The 14467-nt window shown below is 39.6% G+C and overlaps 2 protein-coding genes across 3 annotated transcripts; both read left to right on the top strand.

Moving 5' to 3' along the window:
* Positions 1–140: 140 nt before the first annotated feature.
* On the top strand, positions 141–3744 carry pfdn5 (prefoldin 5). The gene is made up of 6 exons (XM_080892379.1): positions 141–293; positions 530–632; positions 1356–1387; positions 1505–1579; positions 1693–1798; positions 3447–3744. Exons 1-6 carry the CDS (start codon positions 228–230, stop codon positions 3527–3529), a joined length of 465 nt encoding a protein of 154 aa, XP_080748505.1. The 5' UTR covers positions 141–227; the 3' UTR covers positions 3530–3744.
* A 148-nt stretch (positions 3745–3892) lies between these two features.
* larp4ab (La ribonucleoprotein 4Ab) lies at positions 3893–14236 on the top strand (the record flags this gene model as incomplete). 2 transcript variants are annotated; one of them, XM_080892373.1, is made up of 15 exons in its annotated part: positions 3893–5040; positions 6928–7066; positions 8169–8394; positions 8880–9016; positions 9447–9550; positions 9838–9948; positions 10194–10247; positions 10770–10997; positions 11219–11322; positions 11847–12008; positions 12104–12155; positions 12277–12438; positions 12533–12651; positions 12750–12927; positions 13075–14236. In XM_080892373.1, 15 exons carry the CDS (start codon positions 5038–5040, stop codon positions 13441–13443), a joined length of 2148 nt encoding a protein of 715 aa, XP_080748499.1. In that variant the 3' UTR covers positions 13444–14236. The 2 variants fall into 2 exon arrangements, with proteins under 2 accessions (XP_080748499.1, XP_080748498.1); XM_080892372.1 differs by lacking the exon at positions 3893–5040 and having other exon boundaries at positions 6922–7066.
* Between the last annotated feature and the right edge of the window lie 231 nt (positions 14237–14467).

Genomic DNA, 14467 nt, shown 5'->3' with positions numbered 1-14467 from the left:
GTGATCACCATTTTAAACAAGAAGGGGCTCAGTTCAGATCCCCAGTGTTATCCCAGCTCAAACTTGAACCCATCTGTCAGCCTCACATACTTCTCCTTGAAGAGGCATAAGGAGCTGGTTCACTTCCTCACTTCTCCGCAGTGGGGCGATGTTTCAGACTAGTGACGGTCCAGCTCCATAACCCGGAAACAGCATCACTAAAGGTCTCTTAGCATCACGCTTCCAACATGGCGGTGAATCTGACAGACCTCTCCCTGCCTCAATTAGAGGGACTGAAAACCCAGCTAGACCAGGTAGTGTGCCTAGTTTATCCGTGTGTGTGTGTGGAATGTGTCCTTATAAAGGGGTCTAATCAGAGCTTTAAGCGTGCTGAGAACGGGCCCGGGTATTCAGCCGGCTAGCACCACTGATGCTAACAGTGCAAACCCATTGTTGTTGATGCTGTCGGCACACCTTATCAAGTCAAGTATAAAACCATTGGTTGGTAACCGTGTGCCACTTGCTTTCTACGCGTTGTGTCTTTTTGCAGGAAGTTGAGTTCTTGACGTCTTCGATAGGTCAGCTCAAAGTTGTCCAGACCAAGTATGTTGAGGCAAAAGATAGCTTGAATGTCCTAAACAAAAACAATAAAGGTGAGTAATAATTTTAACTTCTGACAGCCTACCTCTGGTAGATTGAAAAACATGTTTATCTCAAGACTCAAGAGGCGTGAAACTGACTATATCGGCAATAACTCGTATTATTATATATTAGATGCACCGGTATTCAAATGAAATGCAAGTAGCAGCTACTACCCTGTTTATTTACTTCCCCTTTTAACCAACCAGTTAACTGATAAATGTTATGTAGTGAGAGTGAGGAGCAGGTTGAAGACAGCCTAGAGAGGTTTGAAAGTCAGCACAAGTGTTGAATGAATGCCATGTTGATGTCAGAGTAGAAAGGTCAGACTGCTTTGAGTTGATGGAAGAACAACAGCAACTCAAATAACCACTCTTAATAACTAAGGTCTAAGACATTCATCGGACGTCCTCTATGAAAAATCAACTACACATCCTGGATTATAGTGTACATGACTAAATTTTGTGGCTATTACCCCTTTCGCAGTTTCAACAAAAAAAAAAGCAAGAGCAAAACACAGAAGGGCTGAGGCGCTGATCTGAGCTCATATGCACTGTAATGATATAACCAGTCATCACATTAAAAACGACACTTGTTACAACCTTATTAGTTCTTATGACACCCCCCACGACCATTTCTGGCCAAAAACAGAATTCTGCTTTTTCAGTAATGTTTGCTGGAAATCTGTGGCTTAATTTGATTTATTATTACCTCCTCCTTTCTCCTCTCTCATATAGGAAAAGAACTCCTTGTGCCTCTTACCAGTTCTGTATCCTTTTGTTTGCACTGGACAGTAAGTGTTTTGCTGTGTTGTATGATGTGCTTTAAATTACGTCATGGTTATCTTGAGCTATGCATGTTTGTCCTTGACATTCCTGTTACTCAGATGTATGTCCCTGGGACATTAAATGATGTGGAACACGTTTTAGTGGATGTGGGGACAGGATACTATGTTGAAAAGGTAAAAAAATAAAATAAAATTTGCAATTTGAAAAGCCATGAATGGATTATAATGAAACAAAATGTTTAAATGTGTTTGAGTTGTGTTGAGATTTCTCCTTTATGTCTCTGCAGAACGTGGAAGACTCAAAGGCATTCTTTAAGCGCAAAATAGACTTCCTCACAAAGCAGATAGAGAAAATTCAGCCGGCCCTACAGGAAAAACATGCCATGAAACAAGGTAATTTCCTTATCTCGGTGCACCATCATACAATGTGACATTATACTGGTTTTAAGCACTGTATGAGTCAGAATTCTGGCTGGGTTGGAGGGGGATGAAATACTTATTTTATTCAATGACATGCATGTTTCTGGACTTTTTATTTTTTTCTTCAATTAAAATGAAATTATCCTAAAAATTAGACGACAGCAATTATGATTATTTTCACCACATTAATGTCGACTCTTTTTGAATGGATTGAACCTCAGTCTTGAAACTTTACCTTTACCTTTTGATCTCATCGGCAAAGCTTCATGTGTGTATCTTGCAGAGTTGTGATACAGTTGTGGTGACAGATTGTGCCAAATAACAACCAAATTACTCATAGTGCCTTTGCAGTTGTTTCCCGTACAGAAGGTGTCTTCATAAACACATTTTATCATCATTGACAAAAACACAGACTTACAAGGTGAAGATGATATCAGCTGCAAATCCATGTCCACTCATGTGATGAACCACGTTGGATAATAAGTTTGCAATGCAACATAACTCCCCCACATCTTCACTGTGTCTGTGCCAGGCATCGTACTTGTCCTCACTCTGTTTTTTTTTGTTTTGTTTTTTAGTTCGTTTAGCCTTGGCTTTTTTACAGTACAGTTTTTGTTTTATACACTAAAGAGTAGTAAACTAAATACTTAAGTAGCTTTCAGCATAGCTAGCTAATATGAATTTTGATGAATTAACCTATGAAGATGACATTTGATGACCTCGCCTGTACCCTCAACCTAGTACACTAATGCTGGGTGATTTAACCCATGTGTAAGTTATATAAAACAGCATGTTAGTGTTGTTGGGTTAGTAACGACTTTACACCTTGGCATTTATCAATGAAGATGTGGTTCAACAACCATTAGAACAGTATTCGGGTTTATCCAGGGGTAACTAGGGGCAGAAACCCCCTCACTAACTTTTGATTCAAACACACTCATTTTGTTCTAATAGTCAGGAATTAAATATGACAGAAACCACTCAGAAAAGAGCTTCAAGGGTTATTCTGAGTAAGCTATGAAGGGTAATAGAGCTAAAATACAATAAAAGTCGTTCATCAAATCACCTGAGTGAATAGTCCAAATGTGAAGAAAAGCAATGTTTTCAGCCTCTCCCATCCAACAGGAACAGCATGCTAAATTAAGAAACAGCTCAACTGAAAGTCATTTGTATGCTTATGAACTGCTCAGTCTTTAAATTTGGCACATTTCCTGCCCCCCTACTGTCTGTATTGCAATGGAATTCCTGCACTACGCAGGGGTTAGTCTAAGGAGGGGCCAAATGTCACTTTAGTGACTATTCTTTGGGATTTGGATAATATAAATTATTAATCTAGCAAGGATTTTATGTATATTCTTATTGATTAAACTAGCAATATATAAAGAAACTAAATGTTTTTTCTGGGACAGCAAATGTTTGATCAGTGGACTTATGAACCATGACTGTTTTTTTTTTTTGTTTTTTTTATGAAGCCATGTGTTGAGTCTTTAACATTAAAGAATAACGGTAATTTCCAGTGTCCATGCCATTACAAAAGATGGGTATGAGTGCATATCGGAAAATGTTAATGTTAATCGATAGCAGCGTTGAATTTATATTATACTTGTCTTCTTTTTTGCAGCTGTAATTGAAGTAATGAACATGAAGATCCAGCAGTTACAACAGAGCCAACAAGCCTCGCAAATGGGGACCACCAAGGCATAATAAGAACAGCTGTTTGAACTCCTTATGAGCAGGAGGATTTTTTTAGTTTGTGTTGAGAAAACATGCTTCAATCTGACGAGCACAAACCTTGTTTCAAATATATTACAAGTAGCCTGTTGTTATTGTAAAGCAGCCATATGCGCTTGGTCAATTTTAAATTAAATTGGGTGTCCAGCATGTTTGATTATTAAAGAGGTCACTGTGGATTCAATGAACATTGAAGTGTTTGTGTTATTGTGTTTATCAGTGAAAGTCAATAAGGACAGCTGTTTTGTTTGTAAGACTGAAGATTGTAAAAATGCACTACTAGACTCTACTTTGGTACTACTTACAAGACGCTGCACTCCCACTCCCATGTTTTTATTTATTCTGGTTAATTAAATTCACAGGGGCTGCGCCATCCTTTCTGACTTGTTTAGCTGGGGTTTAGAAGGGGTTGGGTTAGAATGAAGCTTGCAGGGCTTTAAAAGGCAGACAGTGATCATTGTTTCTGTGTTTGCAGTGTTTCAGGTGTTAGCAGGGATTTTGATTTATTGCACAGGCTGGGTAATCAGTAATCCACTAATCACATAGTGTTGTGCAAATTGTGTTGCTTTTGAAAGACTGTGGTAAACGAAGTCCCTGTAATAAGTTTGACTGAGGTAAATCTCAAAAACAGTGACCTCTACAGGACATTTTGACTGTTTCAGAGTAAACTACAGCTTCTCTACAGCAGTTTTTTTTAATGATCTAATTTTGTCAGTCCTCCACAGTTCTGATTTAATTTGCAGATTTAATCAGCCAAAAGTGAAATCACGTGTGCGGGTTTTATGAGAGCTGCGTTGATTCAATCGACATGATTTCATCAGTATTGTCGTGCTGGAGCAGCACCGTGTCAAGTTCCACCCACTAATTACTGTTTAGGTGAACTTCGCCCGGTAACCCAGTTTTGTCCGAACTGCATGCTGTCACAGTTCACATTTTAAAAACTCTCCTTGCTTTTACTTTTCCTACTGCGACAACACGAACTTATTGGACTGGCTCTTTCCAAAGCTAATTCAAGGCTGTTTGGCAGTACTCCGTTTCCTGAGGTCACAGATGGTTGCTATGCTGCGTTGCTGTTGCCGTGGAGGCGGAGTGCAGCCTGTCGGGACGGTCGGTTGAAGATAGAGGACGTAACTGTCACATGCTGGAGGAGAGTAGCGAAGTTTATCTGCGGGATGAGGATCTGAATGGAAGAAATTCATGAGTAAAATGGATAGTGCTTGTTAAAAAATATAGCGAAAAAAGTTTTCGGTGTCTTAAAGATAACAGATCTCAAAGTTGTCGTGCGCGCGGACGTGCCTTTGGAACTGGAGCGCGAGCTGTCGTTTAACCGTACTGCCGCAGTTGTTGGAAGAGACCTTAATTAAACGTAGACACCAAGATCAGCAACTTCGACTTACGATATTTAATAGCAAACTTCGCACGACAATTGAACTATCGGTTCCCCGCGACTGACGAGGACCTACGGAGAAGATCAAATCAGCATGGTGAGTTTTGACGAGGCCTTGTTGCTAGCTAACGAGCAGCAACCTGTTTGCTTCCTTTCTCTCGTTTCACACACGCGTGCTGTGTGAAGTTTCTCAGATACTTGTGTGCTTTTTCTTTGATTACACTACACTTTGTCTTTACGTTTCTCATTCACCACAAGCACTTCTCTTGCATTATTTTAACATGTCAAACACATTAGCTTAGTTTAGCAGTACGAAGTGTAGCCGGTGTCGTGTGCGGGTAAGACGAGAGCGAGTTAGCGAAACATGGTGGTGTCACTTGTTACATATGGCAACGTTACGGTAGGACACCAACCAAAGACCCTATTCGGCAAACACGTATTTACGAACTCATTGACTTGGTGTTGCTGCTTTACGAGTAACACTCGGTGTGCGTTTTAAAGTTGGATTACACGTGTAGTAAATATGGCACGTGATTTGTGTTAAACGTTAGCACCACTGTAGCTGAATAGCCCGTGATAAAGGTCATAGCACTATGCGACGTTCATTGTGAAAATATAAGAACACGTACAGCAGGGGTAATGATGATCGATGACAGCCATTTTAACCAGAGGGAGACTTATTTAAGCGAACTTTAAATGAACACAGTGAATATCACTTCGTGTTTGAAAGCGCTCAGGCATGTCGGTGCCATGTGCTCTTCTCGACCCTCAAAGTACTTCTAGTATTTCACTGTAAACCCAGACCTGCTGCTTTTGTAATACAGTGTTGGAAAGCAGATTGGATTGAAAATAAGATTCTAGTACTGTGTAGCTACTCTAAATATTGCACACTCGAGATTTTACAATGGATGACAGGTCAAACTGCCTTATTCGAGTCATGCTGCCTTGAGGCGGGTCTGCGCCATGTACGGGTGTATGTGAGCGACTGAGAGGCGGAACAATGGTGATAAGCAAGCCAATGAAAATTCAGCTGGGGCTTACGTGCGTATGCGTGTCAATGCTTTAGTAGTACTACTTCAGGGCTCCGGTGAATGTGTGTGAAGAGTCGACACATTTGCAAAGCTGGATTAAAGGATCGCTAATGAACAGAGTTCATCCATTGGATTGGCTCTGATGTATAATGCTAAATTAGCTTTGAATGTCTATTTAGGATCTTGACTGACCTGTCTTGTTGATTGACTTGACATATGGCACACAAATGTTTTTTGACACTTGAGACTCATCATTTAGGGGGTGGGAAAGCGCATCTGTAACCGGAAGGTCGCCGATTCGTTCCCCGGGCTCTCTGTCCTGGTCGTTGTGTCCTTGGGCAAGACACTTTACCCTACCGCCTACTGGTGATGGCCAGAGGGGCCGATGGCGCGATATGGCAGCCTCGCTTCTGTCAGTCTGCCCCAGGGCAGCTGTGGCTACAACTGTAGCTTGCCTCCACCCACCAGTGTGTGAATGCGAGAGTGAATGAATAGTGGCATTGTAAAGCGCTTTGGATTTATACAGCGCTTTTCAAGGAACCCAATCTATTATTATTATTATTATTATTATTATTATTATTATTATGACTCATTCAATTTGTTTTGTTTTTTTTAAACTCCAGTACATATATTAAAAAAATATCAAATCAAAAATATCAATTAAGACCACAGTGCAGTAAGTACAACACTAAAGTAATCTCTTTATTCAGTAATATACATGTTTTTACACTATACAAGGCTGTACACAATCTCTCATTTTTAAAAATTACATTTACTCTTGCTACAATTCGTCCAGTCTTACTTTCACTCCACTTTGAGTGACATATTTGAATACCACTTTCTTATGATTGATGAATGTTTCTCAGAAATTAGTAACCTACCAACTGTATGCAATTATGTGTAATGTTTGAAGGAAAAATCTATTTATTCTGTCTCTTTTAATGATCATGCAGGTTACCACAAAGGGAGCGGGCCTGAACCCCAATGCCAAAGTGTGGCAGGAGATTCCTGCCCAACAGAGTGAGAGTCCCGAGGAGATGGACAATGCTCCATGGCTCAATACCTGCCCTCCTCCTGCTGAAATGACCGAAGGTATGTTTGCAGGGAAGAAAAAGTTAGTTCCTCTTATATGGTACTACACTAAAACCAAACGTTCTCACTTGTACAGTGTTTTTTTTTTTAAATAAAAAAATAGGGAGTTGCTGTGTGGCAAGTATAGACATGTATAGTAAAATTATAGACATGGTATGAGGAAATGGTTGAGGTTGCTTCTCTTGTCCATGGGAGTGTGCAGTAAATGCAAACATGACAAACCTTGTTTTGTGTATTATAGTATCAACAGTTATGACATAAATGTTGCACAGTGAGGATTGAATGAATTAAGTGTTCAGGTTCACTAAACTGAAAATTGCTGACCAAACAGTAGGACCGGAGTGCAACAAAAGTTGGTTGGTTTTCATGAATGAGATTGGGGGGGGTTTGTTAGTGTGCTCCTGTATTTATCAGGTTCATATTGTGTAGCAAAGTTTGGTCTTGCAGTTTTGTGTTGAAGGCCAATGAAGTTTTGCTTTGTTTTTATTCCCCACCCCCCTGGAAGACCCATGAAGGTTGAGTTCTGTATTGTCCTTGACACTTCTCAAGCAGACAAACAGTCATTTCCTTTAATAAGCCCTTTGGCAAGTCTGAAACACTGGCCCATCTAATTTCATCACTTAGATTGTGCAAGTGGTACACTCTGTCATTTTAAGAAGACAGATATTGTGTCACTGATGCTTTGACTCATTTATACATATTGATTACTGTACCGATTGTCATCACCCATTTTTCTGTAGCCTTTTCTGCTAAAGTCTTATAATCAGATGTTTGAATTTCACTGGCAGTTGATCCACAATTTGGAGTTCACGTATTCACATGTCATTTTACATGCATGTAGTTGAACTAATTGGAAATCTCTTGGATTAGAGTTTGCTTAGCTCTCATTTTGATGTTAAGGGCCCGCAGGGTTATAGTTTATAGCCCGTTATAGTTTCAGTGTAGTCCTCAAAAGATATATCTCCATAGGATGAAACCTTGCACTTGTAATATTTGAAATAATGAAACATTTTTAGTGAGATTGCACAAAGGTGCACTCAGTCCTGTTGTGTACTACTTTATTGAATGTGACACTTATCACTTGGCTACTGTTTTCTCTTAGATTACTCAGATGTTCCCTCTTCAGGAGGTAAAGGATACTACAGTGAAAACGTGGACAGCATTGCTGAGTATACCCCTGTGAATGACATCAGTCCGTCTGACCAGGGGTATTTAGGCTTTGACCCACAGTGCGAATCCGCCATAGATAATTCATCTGAGGTGCAGGCGATGTCCGAAGAGAGTTTGAGACAGTCTTTAAAGGAACGTCTCGAGTTCTTCTTTTCTAGGTGAGTTGTGTATAATGTTTTGTTGCCTTAATGGGACAGCAGTAATTACTGAATTTACTTTGTTTCATAACTGTAAGAAGCCATTTAACTTTTAATTGGAGTATATTCTTATATTGAGTCATTGGTGTCTGAAGTTTCTAATTTGGCTTAACTGCGGTTTTCATCTTGATTCAGCTGCACAAACAATAATTCAGGCCGATAGTGATTTAATGTTCTGAAATGTCTTTAGTATTTGCGAACTCTGTGCTTATTGAACAAAACTTATTTTAATTTAAATTATTTTATAGTGACATGTTAAATTGGACAATGTCTAACACAAAAGTGCTTAATAAATGGCTTTCCTACACTAATGTAAATGATTTAACATCAACCCCACCACCAACCACCATCATCATTTTGGTTGTTAAAAGGTTGATGTTTGTGTTTTACTATTACTGCAAAGAAAAAGCTGTAACTCAGAGAGACCAATGTTTTGGGTATTGCAGAGAGAATCTTTCAAAGGACCTCTACTTGATATCCCAGATGGATGGTGATCAGTTTGTTCCCATTTGGACACTTGCTTGTATGGAGAACATTAAAGCTCTTACCACTGACATGGACCTCATTCTGGATGTACTGCGAGGTACAAGTGCTTCTGTTTGTCGTTGTTTCACATAGACAGGCTGATACTTTTAAAAGTTTTGAACTCTAATAGTTCTTAAACTGCTACCTGCTCCAGCTTGATCAAATATAGAAGATTTAATGTAAGACTTTTTATTTATTAGGTAAATGCAATTACCTAGTTTACTACTTAAAGTGCCCATTGTTACTTTTTAAAAAGTAATGCATTACATACTTGAAAGAATTCATTACATTCCTTTTGTTTTACTCTTAGTGTGTGGTTAATTTACCACATAAATAAGATTATTCACAGTGTCTACCAACTTTAAACTGGCTACAGTGGAGCAAAGGTCTTTCATAGCTATTACATAAATGGGATATGTCAGTTGTCTTCAGCTGCACTGTGAAGATTTAGGAAAATAATTAAAAAAAAATTTATTTTTTTTAATAAGCCTCCCCCATGGTGCAAGTTGATGAAACTGGGAAGAAGGTTCGACCAAACCACAGTCGCTGCATCATTATTCTAAGAGAAGTGCCGGAGACAACCCCAGTTGAGGTAAAGACGACTCCTACATGCTAATAAAATATTGCTCTGTAACCCCATACTGTCTGACTGAATAGTAAAATCTACAAACGAGGGCTGGAAACTGATTGTGCTTGCATAAATTGTGATAACTATTGTCAAGTCAGCTTTAGATGATTAAAATATTGTGTGGTAGTGTGTATGCTGTAGCTGAGTGATAGCTCTTTTTCTTTTCGGTCAGACTTTGCATGCTGACTTGTGGAGAGTGATGGAATGGTCTGTTTTAGGTCAAAATGTTTCATGTTGTGTTCCTCTCACAGGAAGTAGAGGCTCTTTTTAAGAGTGAACACTGCCCGAAACTGTTAAGTGTTGAGTTTGCGCACAACAGCAACTGGTACATAACTTTTCAGTCAGACATGGATGCACTACAGGTACGTCCCCTTATGAATTACCACAAGCTACTTTTACTTATTTTTAAACTGGTTGTACAATTTTAGGTTTACACAACCAGTTAAATATTCTATTATTACCTGGCATATTTAACTTAAAATTGCTAAATCTCACTACCAAGCAGGTGCAGTACTTTCTGATCTTTTCATGTTTCACTAAGGTTCTGCATTAAAGGAAAGAGCATTTCTACCACATTTTCTTTACTGTTTTCTTTTCTTGCCCTCAGGCTTACAGATACCTAAGAGAGGAAGTTAAAATGTTCCAAGGGAAACCAATCATGGTGAGTCAGTCAGTGCTTGTTATAGATGTATGGAGCTTGCTACGCTTTGTTTTTCACTTGATAAGCAAGAATGGGGATTTTTTTTTTTTTTTTTTTTTTTAAGGGCTTTTAAAAAAAGTTTTTCTATCAGTGATATTTTTGCTGGACTTTGCTATGACATCGTGTGCCCTGCTCTTTTATCTGATGGAGCAAATAACACTGATTTGTTGATGGTCCTGTTTAAGCCCCAGTGATGATCAGTATCGCGCTTGGAAGGACCCATATGGACTGTGGCTGGCTGGGTGGAACCTTTCACTGGCTTTCTTAAAATCTGTCTGTTTCTATGCTGTTCCTCTCTCCCTTATTTTTCTTTTATACTCCTTCCCCTCCTCCCCCTCAACACCTTTCTTTCCTCCTAGTCGGTGCAGTTTTTATGGCCTAATGACCGTGAGATTATGAGATCTGAGGGGACTAAGGACAGTAGAGCTATATGGGTCCTGTGGAAATGTTATATCGATATTGATTCACTCATTTTCCCTGCAGGCCCGCATTAAGGCCATTAATACATTCTTTGGCAAGAATGGCTTCTGTAGCATCCAGGATTCAGGTGTGTACAGTCAACATGCTCCACTGCAGGCCCCATATGACTCAAGTGCTCCAGTGTACATGCAGTCGATGTACAGCCCTCAGCAGCAATACCCTGTTTATCCTATTGTGTCTCCCTCCTGGAATCCTCAGCCATCAAACATGCCTTATTTCGAAACACCGCTGGTGAGAACCTTAATATACTATTCAGAATGTCCCATAAAGCTGCTATGTTATTTATTTTAATGTTTTTAATGCTGTTCAAATTAATGGCAGTCTCCATTGTAGCTAATATTTATAACCTCTGTAAACTCAAAGTTAATATTAGAAGTATCAGAGGGTTTTTTTTGTTTTTGTTTTTTTTTTAGTTACATTTGTAATGATTTTTCCTGTTTGGTGATATGCAGGCACCTTTCCCCAACAGTGGATATATGAATGGTTACAGCAGTTCCGGGAACTACAAAGCTAACTCAAGCTCCGTCAACACACATGCTGCTATGACCAGGAACCGGTATGTACAGTTATGATACAAACTTTTAGTTTATTAGATCAGTGCAGACTTGAAGTTACCATCAGATAAGATAAGATAAAACTTTATTAATCCCTCGGGTGGGCTCCTCTGGGAAATTCGGTTTCCAAAAGCACAGCACCGACCATCAGGTGCTGGCAGTGTTTGTTGTAAGCTTTAATTTAGGTAATTAAGGACTTTGAACTTGGTAAAATACTTTCTGCGGATGGTAATGCTAGCATTAACTTAAATAGAACGCAGTTTGGTACCAGTCCTTCCGGAGTCCATTATTTTGCTTCAGGACTGAAACTTTGTTCTTTAAAAAAAACAAAGGAGAAAAAAAAAAGAGTACTGTCAGTTTCCTCTGTTATTGTCATTTGCAAACCAATAAAGATGAGCTTTCTTGCATTGGTCTTGTGTTCACTCGTTTTATTAAAAAAAAAAAGTGTACAATCCTGTCAAACTATGCTTTTGTGGTAGCGCTTGATTTCTGTAGTAAAACTTGTAATTTTTTTGTGTGCACCTAGAAATCATTTAAGAGGTCATCCCAGGCCTGGAGATGTGCACTCTTCTTTTGCTCCAAGGAACCGGTTGGATGGTGTGTCTGGTCCACAGGTCCTGCAAACACAACAGCTGATCTCTCTGGCCTCCTTCAACCTTAAAGATGTGAGCGGGTCTGGACGGGGCAGGTGAGTTGGTGTTATCCTACACTTACCCCTGTTAACACTAAAACGGTTTCCAATCTGATGTGGCAGTCTAATGGTATGTTTGTTTGTTTTTATAGAAGAGGCCCCAATAGAAGCACAAGGAGAAAAAGGGAAGATGAGCAGGCAACGGTCAGTCGGTTTCCTCTTTTCGTGCTCTTCATTTAAGAAGTTGACTGCCTGGACTGTGTCCTACAGTGTCTTGGTGTGCTGCTTTTTAATATATTGAATTTTATTTCTTCATTCAATGTAGAAGCCCGTCCCTGTACCGGAGGCCAAGGCATCGCATCCAAAGTTTGACCTGGCAGCCTCCAATTTTCCACCTCTGCCAGGATCTGTGGTCAGTATGCAGGAGGAAAGTGTCCCTGAGATGCGCCTTTCTGATATTGTGCGTGGCCTGAAGGTGACAAACAAGGTGAATATGTTGCCTCTCCTGGTGCTTTCTATCCTTAAGACTCTTTACAAAATGAGGTAAAATATAAATGCACAAATTTTAATTGTCATTACAGTCTGTCAGCAAAGATGTTCCCACAAACATCGCAGAAGGTCCTGTAAACAAACCTGATCCTGTAATTCCACCTAAACCTGCTGTTGTGTCCACACAAACAACCACTCCACCAGTCTCAAGGTAACCTTTGCTTCAGGCTAATATATCAGTGAATAACAAAGGTATTGAGTCTTCAACAATTCACTTATCCCTTACTTTTTTTTTTTGTATACGTTTAGTGATTCTCTTGTCGTAAAGGAAGAGGATAAAACTGAAGCTCCTGTAACAAAGGAAAATGTCTCCTCATCCGCACAAACTCACACACAATCACCTTCAGAACATGCTCCCTCCACCTGCAGCCAGGCTCTTTCTACCGAAACATCTTCATCGCTTCCCACATCTCCAACATCAGAACCGGTAAGGACTTATTTTGTGCTGCTTATCACATTATATTGTCTTGTAACATCAGCTTACAACTCTCCAAACTCAGCGTGTTTTGTCATCTTGTTGTTGTTGTTTTTTTTTGTTTTTTTTTTAAACTGTGGTTCCCTGTTCTTTCACCAGGGTCTAAAAAAGCTCAGTTATGCAGAGGTGTGCCAGAAGCTGGCCAAAGAACCGCTGCCAGCACAATTGCCCTCTCCCTCCACTCCCACCTCTTCAGACAGCCAACCCCTGCAAGAGCTCAAGGTAAACAGGGTGGAGGAGCCTCGTCCCAATGGCCGACAAACTGCAGAGAAACGTGGAGATAAACGGCCTCCTCGGCAACCACTGCGCTCCTTCAGAGGGGGAAGTGGCCAAGCCAGAGTCCGAGAGCCAGGGCAGAAGATTCGGGAACATCAGAAGGGCCTGAACACTGGGAAACGATTTTCACCACAGCGGGCAGCCAGACGCAGTGGCAAAGAACAGAATATCCCTCCAAGTTCACCAAAGTAACCAAAGGGTGGGGGAAAATGAACTGAAAACAGAAAAGAATATATGTACATATGTAATATATAAAGACAGATGCCTATATTTCATTTCATGAGTTTGTCACATCTCTTTAGATTACTGCAGGCCTGAAATTATTTGAAAAATTATAAATAGATTTTCCTTTTCGGAAAAATGTCGTCATGGATGGAATCGCAGGGTTCGCGGTGATGAAGCATACTTTGCTGAAAGTAGTGTCATGATATGATATGAGGATGTCCCTGTACATTTGTTGAATTTGTGGCATCTACATCTGTGGTTTAGAAAATATGAGACCTTGTGTCTCTTTTTAAACATGTAATTAACAAGTAATCTGAAAAACTAGTATCTATTGTCAGTTATCCATGGACTTGACATGTTCAGCTTCAGAGTGGGTTGAACTTTTGAAAGGTAAGAGTAGCAATATTTGTAGAAATGTTTGTAGACACTTGTTCTACGACTAGTGAATCTTGTCTTGAACTTATAATACTTGTTGGGTTTTGTGTTTTGCAATAATTTTCCTTTGTGGCACAAATATTGGATCAATACCGCTAACATTGGAATAAGTGGAGCAGATCTGCTTATGTCATTTTTACTAGACTTTACAAACCTTTTTCTTTTTCATAAATTATAAATATCTAATTATTCTATCAGTGCTAATGGTTGGTGGATGTAGGCAGGAAAGTGTTTGACCAGATCTTGGTGATGTTGGCATCTGCTTTGTAAAGTACAAGTAAAAAGGGTTTGTTTTGTTTTTTTTCAGCTAACTTTGGTTTCTATTTCACAAAACCAGTGTACACTGGGATTAGGTAAATAATCCAGTTAACTAGGTCATTGTAGTAATTTGGTGTTTGTGGTTCCTTCATAGTTTCAGATTGTTGAAGTGGAACAGTCATGCTGACTCAAGTCTTCGTCAGTGAACCCTCTTTACTACTAAAATATTATGAATGGCCTGAGGGACAGGGAGCAGAAATTTTCCCCTCAATGTTGAATGTTTTCACTGCTTGATTTC

This window comes from Rhamphochromis sp. 'chilingali' (assembly GCF_963969265.1).
Source record: "Rhamphochromis sp. 'chilingali' genome assembly, chromosome: 9".
Classification (NCBI taxonomy): Eukaryota; Metazoa; Chordata; class Actinopteri; order Cichliformes; family Cichlidae; genus Rhamphochromis; species Rhamphochromis sp. 'chilingali'.
Note: the sequence above shows the minus strand (reverse complement) of the source record. Positions and strands in the feature narration are given on the sequence as shown.